The sequence below is a fragment of the Callithrix jacchus genome, chromosome 17 (assembly GCF_049354715.1).
Source record: "Callithrix jacchus isolate 240 chromosome 17, calJac240_pri, whole genome shotgun sequence".
Lineage (NCBI taxonomy): Eukaryota > Metazoa > Chordata > Mammalia > Primates > Cebidae > Callithrix > Callithrix jacchus.
In genome coordinates, this window is record NC_133518.1 from 17,225,390 (window position 1) to 17,238,219 (window position 12,830).

Genomic DNA, 12,830 nt, shown 5'->3' on the forward strand with positions numbered 1-12,830 from the left:
AGTTCGAGACCAGGCTGACCAACATGGAGAGACACTGTCTATCTAAAAATACAAAAAAATTAGCTGGGCACAGTGGTGCATGCCTGTGATCTCAGCTACTCGGGAGGCTGAGGAAGGTGAATTGCTTGAACCCGGGAGGCAGAGGTTGCCGTGAGCCAAGATCGCACCATTGTACTCCAACCTGGGCAACAAGAGTAAAACTTCATCTCAAAAATAAATAAATAAATAAAAGTAAAATAAATAAATTAGAGCAATTTTTAGCCAACGTTCTGGCCATTTATGAACTGTAGTGTGGCAACTGCTTGACACTATTAAAAAAAATACTAAAATAATGTGTAATCTTGCATTCATAGCATTCATAATAAATTCAGTGATTAGGACTAATTTAGTGATGTGACTCTTCACTCTAAAAGGCTTTAATAATTTTGAAACTTCAGTTGAAATCTCAGTTGGAAGCAAACACATAATCACACCACTTCTAATCGGTGTTCAGTGAACACTGTTATGACCCTATCCTGTCGTGTTCTGCTTTCCAGTGAATACCCAGGCTTGTAAACCCTATGTGGGAACTGGGTCGGCATTCACAGAGTGCCAGACTTTCAGGACTGCAAGGCCTAAGGAAGGTTCTCTCTTCCAACCCTCTAATACAGTGGTTGCATACATTCCATAGCAAACCATCCAGTTGTTATCTAAACACCAAAGCTCATTACATTCTATGGCTTCTAACCATCAGATTTCCTTCTTTAGTGCAGCCAAAATCGGCCTCACCGTTATGTCCATCTATGGTTTCTTTCTGGCCCATAGGAACCACATGGGAAAAATCTCATTTTTTTTTTTTTAATTTTCTTTTCTATTCTTTTTTTTTTTTAGACGGAGTCTCACGGAGTGTCACTCTGTTGCCCAGGCTGGAGTGCAGTGAGTGGCACGATCTTGGCTCACTGCAATCTCTGCCTCCCCGGTTCATGCCATTCTCCTGCCTCAGCCTCCCGAGTAGCTGAGACTACAGGCACGCGCCACCATGCCCAGCTAAGTTTTGTATTTTTAATGGGGACGGGGATTCACCATGTTGGTCAGGCTGTTCTCAAATTCCTGACCTCAAGTGATCCAGCATAGTGACAGCCAGAAAAGGAATCTGTACCTTCCCTATTTTATTGTCATCCAGTGCCAGGACTTCCAGGTTCTTCAGCACACAGATCTGTGGTGGGCAGTGGTCCAGATGGTTCTGGCTGAGGTCCAGGCAGCGCAGGTTGACCAGGCGCCTGAAGGAGCCCCGCAGCCTGCGCAGGCCGGTGTTTCTCAGGTAGAGCAGGTGCAGCGAGGTCCATCTGCAGATGAGGTGCGGCACCTTCTCCAGGCGGTTCCCACTCAGCCCGATTTCCGTCATTTCCCTGAGCTCGGCGAGGCTGTTCGGGATGGAGTGGAGAAGGTTATGGGATAAATCGAGCACTGACAATTGGCTACATTGGCACAGGGACGCCGGCAGAACGGGGAGGTTGTTAGAAGCCAAGAAGAACTTCTGCAGCTGCGTCAGGTGCCCGATCTCTTCTGGGATGGCACCGATTTTGTTCTCGTCCAGGTCAATGATCTCCAGGTTGTAGAGAACGCAGAGCTCCTGGGGGAAAACTTCAAGTTGGTTTCGCTTCAGGTAGATCTCCCTCAGCTTGGTCTGATTCACTATTTCCTTGGGCAGACATTTCAGGTGGTTCCCCGTCAGTCCGAGCAGCTCCAGGTGGTGGAGGTTTTTACAAATGGTGACGGGAATCTCCTTCAGGTCGGTCTGGTAGAGCCGGAGCTCACGCAGGGCGCGGAGGAAGCTGACGACGAGAAGGGAGGAGGAGAAGATGGGGTTGTAGCTCAGGTCCAGGCTCTCCAGGCTGCTCAGCAGCCCCAGAGCCGGGCACAGGCTCCTCAAGTTGTTCTTGTCCAGGTAAAGGACCCTTATTTTCTTTAAACACTGAATCTCCTGGGGAATTTCTTCAATCTGATTATTCTCCAAATGCACTTCTTCTACTTCTGTGAATGTGAAGATCTCCAACGGAATGGCAGTCAAGCTCTGATTAGAGGCATCAATGAAAAATCTTCTATCATTGACATGCTGTGGATCATTTCTCTGAGGAATTTTAGGTGAACATTCTACTGATTTTACGTCTTTTGACATGATTGTGAAGAAACGTTCAAATGTTCAAAATCTGACATATTGTGAAAAGGATGAAAAAAAAAAATCAGAATTTACCTGCCACCAGACTTGCTATCCTTAAGAAAAATAAAATTAAAACCTAGTTATTTAAACTTAGTGCTTGAAATTATGACAGAACATAAAATTTAGGTTTTTGCATTTCATGTTAAGAGAAGAATTAAAGTGTAAACTCCTTCCCCTAACGCATAGACTCACATGAAAAAAAGAGATTAATTTCAGATTTATTTATTTTATTTATTTTTGAGACAGAGTTTTGCAATTGTTGCCCAGGCTGGAGTGCAATGGTTCAATCTCTGCTTACTACAACCTCTGGCTCCCGAGTTCAAGGGATTCTCTTGCTTCAGCCTCCTGAGTAGCTGGGATTGCAGGCACCCATCACCACATCCAGCTAATTTTTGTTTTGTATTTTTAGTAGAGATGGGGTTTCACCATGTAAGCCAGGCTGGTTTAAAACTTCTGACCTCAGATCCACCTGCCTCGGCCTCCCAAAGTGCTCCGATTATAGGTGGGAGCCACCGCACCCAGCCTAATTTCAGTTTAAAAAAATGCCTATTCTGAATGTTTCCAGTAGGATGTAGAAGGCTGCAAAAGATCCTTGCTTTTACCATAACTCTGAGAAAATGCTAGGGAAAAAACCTCATATTTTAAAATATAGTATTTTTCCCTAAAGCCACCAGAGAGTCAAAGATACGAAGAAAGCTAAAAAACAAAACAAAAACAAACAAAAAAAGCATCTTCTAGATATGCACCAGCCTTTCCTAAATAACTAGAGACCAGTGAGCAGACCCACTCATGCCTCATATCATTTACAAGTTTGAGGACTGTCAGGCAGAGAAAGAGCCTTTAATAGGCACAGGCAAATGAACTTCTGGGACAAGGAGAAACCAGCCAAACTTTTAACAGCCATGTGTGGGTTGGCATAGTGGATTGGAATCTGGAGTAGCCCCAAATGCAAAGTCAGTGTTCCCCACTAATTAGTTCTCCCCATTAGACTTTGGGTAAGTGGCCATAGGGAAAACTGTAGGCTGGACTAGAAAACAGAGAGAGGTCCTGTGGTTTCCTGGCCTATACCTAAGCCTGGCTGGAAGGATCTTAACTCTTGTCTAAGCAAGACATTTGAAACTGCAGTTGAAATGAACTAAAGCCCAACTCAGAAAGAAATGAAAGTCTTTGATAAATAGATAAATCATGTCCCTGGATTAGAATGCTCAATAATGTTAAGATATAAATATTCCCCCAATTGGATCTATAGTTTTTATGCAATCTTGATCAAAATTTTAGCAATTTTTTTTTTTTTTGGTAGAAGTTGACAAGCTGATTCTAAAATGTATATGAAAATGCAAAGGAGCTAATTTCTTTAATGAAAACAAAATTAGCAGACACACACTACTAGGCTTATAGAGCTTATAAATGCAAGATGTGAATGTTGTATTTCAGAATAGTAAGTCTTTAGTACATACACACACACACACACACACACACACACACACACACAGTCTATGGGGGAAGGCAGAGAAGAACATGACATGGTTGTGGCAAGGCTGGCTGTAGCGTCTTTGAACTTCTTTTTAGGATGAAGGCAGTCCTGCTGGAGTATCTGGGCCTCTCATCCCTCGCAGAAGCCTAGATGAGGAGGATGCATTTCTAGCCCCATACATAATACTGCTGTTCCTCAAAACACAGCGTGGTTCAGGTGCTTGTTGCTTTATGCCTGGTCTCAAAACCAGCTCCAAGGCAGTATTATTTAAAGAAAAGGAAAGATGTAATATTGATTATGTTTAAAACTAGCTGTCTCTAATGTTTTTGTCATTTAGTTATCAGGCAGATTAAATTTATCTAATACTGTTCAGTCCTATAAGACAAAATCTCCAGTTTCCTACTTGCATATTTCTGAAAATTCTCCACAGTATCTAGACTGAGGTGATAGAACAAATAAAAACAGGGAACACCTAGAACACTGATTACATACTCCAGGCTTTACTTAAAATAACCTATTTAATCTTCACAATAATCCTATGTAGGAGGCATCATTATTAGCCCTGTTTTACAGATAAAGAAATTATATAACTAAAAGGGCTCTTCTCAGCACATGGTAGGAAGCGGGAGTAGGAGCATTGGACACAATCTCACCTAGATTTTTAACATCACTTGTTTACTGAAAACCTGGCATTTATTAAAATTATTCTTCTGGGCATGAGATTTTACACTTGATTTTATTTTGCAGCGTTACAACAAAGACACCTGGGGGAAATTTATGTGGATTAGCCACCACAATTAGAATTAATTAAGCCTGAGCTTCCAAACACATGAAAGAACTTATTTATCCTAACATTCATCTTTCTCCAACAAGACCTGCTTAGAATATCTGATTGCATGTGTATGTTATCTCAGCTTAATCATATATCCCATCAACTTCACAGCCCTCTGAAAGCTATATATCCACCCATATTTCACGTTCATTTGTGGATTTAATAAAAGGAGATTGTAAAGCCCAGATTTGCAATAGCTTTGCCAATAATTCAGCCACAGTAAATGAGAATGGGGAAGCTTGGATCTTTAGTGGCCATTTTTTCCCTAGGGATTGCTACCTAAATGTGATCAAATTAACTTATTACAATCCAATATTATGGTGGGGTGGTTTCTAAATGACATAATTGTTACATCTTCATCTGCAGGGGCCAAGATTTGGATAGTTTAACAATGAGCTTTTCTTTGTGTAACTCCAACGCCTGAGAAAATCATTTAGGAAACTGATCAGCCCTGCAAATTTACAGTGAGTGTTGGTACTTTTTTTTCCAAGTCTGACTATGCACAAAGTAGATAGGTAAGACTAGGTTCCTGAGGTTGATAGAGTGTGTGACTCTCTCTGCTAGCATAAAAACCCATTTCTAGTTAAAGAATTTCAAGATTTTGCTTAAAACTTCACTCAGCAGATCTTTTCCCTCTAACAACCAATTAATCACAAACGAACTAAAAGTAGCCTTAACTGACCTCAGACTGGACGTTCATGTAGTGGTAATAAAGAGTAGCAGAATATGCCACCCCAAAATATGCCACTTTGGTATGAGGATTACTTTAAGCTAAAGACACTTGAAAAATGGCAGATGCAAGAAGCATATTCTCATCTTCCCTTTCCCTCCTTGAAAACAGGAGATAAAAACTCCCATGTGAAACATGCCTTCCCTATACCAGAAGAAACACAGGGAGTCATAGCTGAGATAATTCCGTACAAATAGATCTTGTTAAAAAAAATTCCTGGAGGCAGAGCAAGAGGGCTGATTAGAACCCTCTAGCAATCATTCCCTCCAACAGGAACACCCAAATTGAACACCTATTCGCACAAGAAAGCACCTTCATAAGAACCAAAAATCAAGTGTGCAATCACAGTACCCGGTTTTAACATTATAGCACAGAAAGAGGCAGTGAAGAGGGTAGGAAAGACAGTCTTGGATTGTCAGAACCATCCCTCCTCCATGCCCCAGCAGCAGCTATGTGGCACAGAGAGAGGCTATGTGTGCTTCGGGGAGGGAGAGGAAAGTCATTGTGGGACTTTGCAATGGAACGCAGTGCTGCCTGTCACAGTGGAAAACAACATGGGGTAGAATTTAGGTGGTGCTCACAGAGGGTGCATTTAGACCAGCCCTAGCTGGAGGGGAATCATCCATGCCAGTGGGTGGAACCTGAGTTCTGGCTAGCCCCACCACTGTGGGATAAAGTGCTCTGGGGTTCTAAATAAACTTGAAAGACAGTCCAGGTCACAAGGACTGCAATTCCTGGGCAAATCTTGATGCTGTGCTGGGCTCTGAGGAATTGCACTTGAGGTGCTAAATGGATTTTAAAAAACAAGACCCAAGGATCAATCTGTGGCCTACAGGAAATACATTTCACCTATAAAGAGACACACATACTGAAAATAAAGAAATGCGAAAAGATACTCCATGCAATGGAAAACCAAAAAGAGGAGGAGGAGCTATATATATATCAGACAAAATAGATTTCAAGACAAAAACTATAAAAAGAGATAAAAAGTTCATTATATAATGATAAAGGGGTTCATTCAGCAAGAGGATATAACAATTATAAATATACATGCACCCAACACTGGAGCACCTAGTTATATAAAGCAAATATTACTACAGTTAGAGATAGACTCCAGTACAATAACTGCTATTGATTTCAACACCTCACTTTCAGCATCCGACAGATCAAGACAGAAAATCAACAGAGGCATTTGGACTTAATCTGCACTATAGACCAAATGGACCTAGATATTTACGGAACATTTCATCTAACATCTGCAGAATACACATTCTTTTCCTCAGCACATGGATCTTCTAAAGGGTAGACTATATGTTCAGTCACAAAACAAGTCTTAAAAATTTCAAAAACATCGAAATCATATTAAGTATCTTCTGTTAACACAATGGAATAAAACTAGAAAGCAATAACAAGAGGAAATCTGGAAATCATACAAACACGTGGAAATTAAACAACATGCTCCTGAATGGCCTGGGTCAATGAAAAAATTAAGAAAATTAAAAAATTTCTTGAAACAAATTAAAATGGAAACACCACATACCAAAACCTATGGGATACAGTGAAAGCAGAACTAAGAGAAATGTTTATAGCAATAAGTGCCTACATCAAAAAAAGCAGGAAAACTTCAAATAAACAATATAATGATGCATCTTAAAGAACTAGAAAAGTAAGAGTAAATCCAACCTCAAAGTCAGTAGAAGGCTGGGAGTGGTGGCCCATGCCTGCAATCCCAGCACTTTGGAAGGCTAAGGCAAGTGGATCACCCGAGTTCAGGAGTTCAAGACCAGCTTGGCCAACATGGTGAAATCCCATCTCTACTAAAAATACAAAAATTAGCCAGGCATGGTGGCTAATCCCAGCTACTCAGGAGGCAGAGGCAGGAGAATCGCTTGAACCCAGGAGGCAGAGGTTGTAGTGAGCCAAGATCATGCCACTGTACTCCAGCCTGGGTGACAGAGCAAAACGCTGTCTCAAAAAAAAAAAAAAAAAAGAGAGAGAGAGAAAAGAAAAGAAAAAAAAATGTAGGCTGGGCGCAGTAGCTCATGCCTGTAATTCCAGCACTTTGGGAGGCCAAGGCAGGTGGATCAACGAGGTCAGGAGTTTAAGACCAGCCTAGCCAACATGGTAAAACCTCATCTCTACTAAAAATACAAAAATTAGCTGGGCATGGTGGTGTATGCCTGTAATTCCAGCTTGAACCCGGGAGGTGGAGGTTGCAGTGAACCAAGATCATGCAACTGCACTCCAGCCTGGGTGACAGAGTGAGACTCCATCTAATAAAAAAAAAAAAGTGGGGGGGGAGAGAGAGAAAAGAGAAAAAGTAGAATAAAAGAAATAAAAATTATAGCAGAAATAAGTAAAATTAAAATAAAAAGCAATAAAATAGATGCAAAAAAAAAAAAGAATGCAAAAAATTAACAAAATGAAATGAAAAGTTGTGTTTTTAAAAAAGATGAACAACATCAAGAAACTTCTGGCCAGATTTAAAAAAAGAGAGAAGATCCAATAAATAAAATCCGAGATGAAAAAGGAGACATTACAACTGATACAGCAGAAATTCAAAAGATCAAGTATATGCTAATACACTGGAAAACCTAGAAGAAATGAATAAATTCCTAGATATATACCATCTACCAAGATTGAACCATGAAGAAATCTGAATCCTCAATAGACCAATAACAAGTAACAAGATCAAGGTCATAATAAAAATAAAGTCTCCTCATAAAGAAAAGCCTGGGACCTGATGGCTTCAATGCTGAATTTTATCAAATATTTAAAGAACTGATACGAATCCTACTCAAGCTATTCTGAAGAATAGAGGAGGAAAAACTATTTTCAAACTCATTCTATGAGGCCAGTGTTACCCTGATACCAAAACCAGACAAAGACACACCAAAAAAGAGAAAACCGGGAATAAAGAAGATGGCTGAATAGGAACAGCTCCAGTCTGCAGCTCCCAGTGAGATCAATGCAGAAAGCAGGTGATTCTGAATTTCCAGCTGAGGTACCTGGTTCATCTCAATGGGACTGGTTAATGCGTGTAGCCCAGGGAGGGCAACCTGAAGCAGGGTAGGGTGTTGACTTACCAGGGAAGCGCAAGGGGTTGGGGAATGCCCTCTCCTAGCCAAGGGAAGCCAGTGGGAACCATACTGTGCACTCCGGCCCAGATACTGCACTTTTCTCACATTCTTCACAAGCTGCAGACCGGGAGATTCCCTTTGGTGCCTACACCACCAGGGTCCTGGGTTTCAAGCACAAAACCTGGTGGCCAATTTGGGCAGATACCAAGCTAGCCACAGGAGCCTTTTTTCCACACCCCAGGCCACTGGGGCGCCTGGAATACCAGTAAGACAGAACCAATCACTCCCCTGGAAAGGGGGCTGAAGCCAGGGATCCAAGTGGTCTGGCTCGGTGGTACCCACCCCCAGGGAGCCCAGCAAACTAAGATCCTCTGGCTTGAAATTCTCGCTGCTATCACAGAAGTCTGAGCTTGAGCTGGGATATTCAAGCTTGGTGTGGGAGGGGCATCCACCATTGCTTGAGTAGGTGATTTTACTCTCACAGTGTAAACAAAGTGGCTGGGAAGTTCAAACTGGGCAGAGACCACTGCAGCTCAGCAACTCTGATGAGGCCAGACTGCCTCTACTCTCTGGGCAGGGCATCTCTGAAAAAAAGGTATTGGCCCCAGTCAGAGACTTAAAGATAAAACGCCCATCTCCCTGGGACACAGCACCTGGGGGAAGAGGCAGTTGTGGGTACAGTTTCAGCAGACTTAAACATCCCTGCCTGACAGCTCTGAAGAGAACAGTGGACCTTCCAGCAGTGTTTCAGCTCTGATAAGAGACAAACCACCTCCTCAGATGGGTCCCTGGCTCCTGTGTATCCTGACTGGGAGACACCTCCTTGTGGAACAGACACCTCATATAGCAGAGCTCTGGCTGGCATCTGGCAGGTGCCCCTCTGGGACGAAGCTTCCAGAGGAAGGAACAGGCACCAGAGGTAGATAAATCCACAAAGATGGGAAGAAAGCAGCACAACAAGGCTGAAAATTCCAAAAATTTTGGCAATCTATCCATTTGACAAAGGGCTGATATCCAGAATAGACAAAGAACTTATACATATTTACAACAGAAAACCAAACAACCCCATCAAAAAGTGGGTGAAGGATATGAACAGACATTTCTCAAAAGAAGACATTTATGTGGCCAATAAACAGATGAAAAAAAGCTTATCATCACTGGTCATTAGAGAAACGCAAATCAAATCCACAATGACATACTATCTCATGCCAGTCAGAATGGCGATCATTAAAAAGTCAGGAAACAACAGATGCTGGAGAGGATGTGGAGAAATAGGAATGCATTTACACTGTTGGTGGGAGTGTAAATTAGTTCAACCATTGTGGAAGACAGTGTGGTGATTCCTCAAGGATCTAGAACTAGAAATGCCATTTGACCCAGCAATCCTATTACTGGGTATATACCCAAAGGATTATAAATCATTCTATTACAAAGACACATGCACACGTATATTTATTGTGGCACTGTTCACAATAGAAAAGACTTGGAACCAACCCAAATGCCCATCAAGGATAGACTGGATAAAGAAAATGTGGCACACATACACCATGGAATACTATGCAGTGAAAAAATGATGAGTTCATGTCCTTTGCAGGGACATAAATGAAGCTGGGAACCATCATTCTCAGCCATCTAACACAAGAACAGAAAGCCACACACCGAATGTTCTCACTCATAAGTGGGAGTTGAACAATGAGAACACATGGACACAGGGAGGGGAACATCACATACAGGGCCTGTCGGCGGGTGGCAGAGTAGGGGAGGGACAGTGTTAGGAGAAATACCTAATATAGATAACAGGCCGATGGGTGCAGCAAACCGCCATGGCACATGTATACCTATGTAACAAACCTGCATGCTCTGCACATGTACCCCAGAACTTAAAGTATAATTAAAAAAAAAAAAAAACAGTGAGAAAACTATAGGGCAATGTCCCTGATGAACCTTGATGCAAAAATCCTCAGCAAAATACTAGCGAACTGGATTAAACAACACATTTTAAAAAGTCATTCATCATGACCAAGTGGCATTCATCTCAGAATGCAAAGATAGTTCAACATGCACAAATCAATCAATGTGATACATGCTATCAATCAACAGAATGAAGGACAAAAACCATATGATCATTTTAATTGATGCTAAAAAAGCATGTGATAAAATTCAACATCCCTTCATGATAAAGACCCTCAACAAACTGGAAGTAGATGGAAGATACCTCAACACAATAAAAGCCATATATGATAGGTCCATAGATAGTATCATACTGAATGGGGAAAACCAGAAAGCCTTTTCCCTGAGATCTGGAACAACACAAGAATTCCCACTTTCACCACTGTTATTCAATGTAGTGCTAGAAGTCTTAGCTAGAGCAATTAGACAAGAGAAAAGATATAAAGGGCATCCAAATTGAAAAAGAAGTACTCAGATTATCCTTGTTTGCAGATAATATGATCTTATATTTGGAAAATCCTAAATACTCCACCAAAAAAAATTATCAGAAGGAATAAACAAATTCAGTAAAGTTGCAGGATACAAAATCAACATACAAAAATCAATAGCATTTATAAATTTGTTATATATTTGTTAACAGCAAACAATCAGAAAAAGTAATCAAGAAAATAATCCCAATTATAGTAGCTAAAAATAAAATCCCTAGGAATAAAAATCAACCAAAGAAGTGAAATATCTATACAATGAAAACTATAAAACATTGATGTAAGAAATTAAAGAGGACACACACACAAAAAGGAAAGATATTTTATGTTCCTGGATTAGAATTATAATTACTGTTATAATGTCCATTTTACCCAAAGGAGTTTACAGATTATTGCAATTCCTATCAAAATACCAAAGACCTTCATCACAGAAATAGAAAAAATAATCTGAAAATTTGTATGGGACCACAAAACACCCAGAATAGCCAAAGTTATCCTGAGCAAAAAGAACAAAACTGGAGGAATCACATTACCTAAATTCAAATTATATTGCAGAGCTAAAGTAATCAAAATAGCATAGTACTGTCATAAAATCAGATACATAGACCAATGGAACAGAATAGATAAACCATAAATAAATCCGTACATCTACAGTGAAGTCGTTTTTGACAAAGGTACCAGTAACATACATTGGGGAAAAGATAGTTTCTTCAATAATGGTGCTGGGAAAACTGGATATCCATATGCAGATGAAACCAGGCCCCTATCTCTAGGTACATACGAAAATCAAATCAAAATGGATTCATTGTAATCCCAATCCGAGCACTTTGGGAGGCTGAGGCGGGCGGATCACTTGAGGTTAGAAGTTTGAGACAAGCCTGGCCAACAGGGTGAAACCCCGTCTCTACTTAAAATACAAAAATTAGCTGGGAGTGATGGCAGGCGCCTGTAATCCCAGCTACTCGGGAGGCCGAGGCTGGAGAATTGCTTGAAGCCCAGAGGTGGAGTTTGCAGTGAGCCAAGATCCCGCCACCGCACTCCAACCTAGACGACAGAGCGAGACTCTGTCTCAAAAAACCAACCAACCCACCAACCAGCCAACCAAACACCCTAAGACCCTAGCAGGCACAGAAACAAACGGCTGGATGTCGAGAGGAACACCTCGGCAGATGAGCACACAGGTGGCTGGACGTTGAGCACACATCTAATTGAGCTGATTAACACAAGACCCCTATAGACTGCAAAATAAAAGAGCACCCTGTGACACACGCCCATTGGGGCTTCAGGAGCTGTAAGCATTCATCCCCTAGACTCTGCCATGGGTTCGGAGCCCAAGTGCCCCACAACCTGCCTGTCTGCATGCTCCCCCTAGAGGTTTGAGCAGAGGGGCACCGAAGAAGCAAGCCACACCCCCATTGTTACCTGTAGAAGGTGTCCAGGTTCTTGATGTCTTGAACAAAGAATTGGACAAAACTCACAAACAAAGCAAGGCAGGAATGAAGGGATTTAGTGAAAATGAAAGTACACTCCACAGTGTGGGAACAGGCCAAATCATAGGGACACAAACGCCCCGTTACAGAATTTCTGGAAGTGTAAAGACCCCCTAGAGGCTTCCATTGGTTACTTTCAGTACGCCCTATGCAAATGGAGAGGATGAAGTAAAGTTACAAAGTCATTTATATGTATGCCCTATGGAGAGGATATTTCCTGTTATAGCCGACTTGTAAATCGATTTTATGTTCCTTCCTCCAGATCCTATTTTCCTGCCTCACCATCGCACACCCTGTAAGGGGGAGAAAGAAACTTTTCCCATTTCACTGTCAAGGAAATGAAACTTACCAGATCATCACATCAGGACAGTGAGACACCAGACCCCTCACCCATCATGATTGCCTAAGCGACCACCTGATTGCTGTTGACCAACTCCTCTTCCCTACCCCTCCCTAATTCCTGATTTCCTGCATGTAGTTACATTTCTTTCTTGCTGTGTAAATCCCTGATTCTAGTTGGTTGGCGGGGATAGGTTTGAGACTGATCTCCCATCTCCTCGGCTGCAGCACCAGATTAAAGCCTTCTTCC

General features: G+C 41.6%; 1 protein-coding gene across 4 annotated transcripts in view; it reads right to left on the minus strand.

Moving 5' to 3' along the window:
- Nucleotides 1–12,830, minus strand: part of LRRIQ4 (leucine rich repeats and IQ motif containing 4) — a 62,329-nt gene that overhangs the window by 48,920 nt on the left and 579 nt on the right. For all 4 annotated transcript variants that reach the window (XR_013528435.1, XM_078353865.1, XM_017965695.4 and 1 more), the window contains exon 2: nucleotides 1,139–2,189. Coding sequence is in view for 3 of the 4 variants with exons in the window: in XM_078353865.1 (XP_078209991.1) it covers nucleotides 1,139–2,158 (1,020 nt within the window). In the remaining variant the exon portion in view is untranslated. The remainder of the gene's footprint in view (nucleotides 1–1,138; nucleotides 2,190–12,830) is intronic.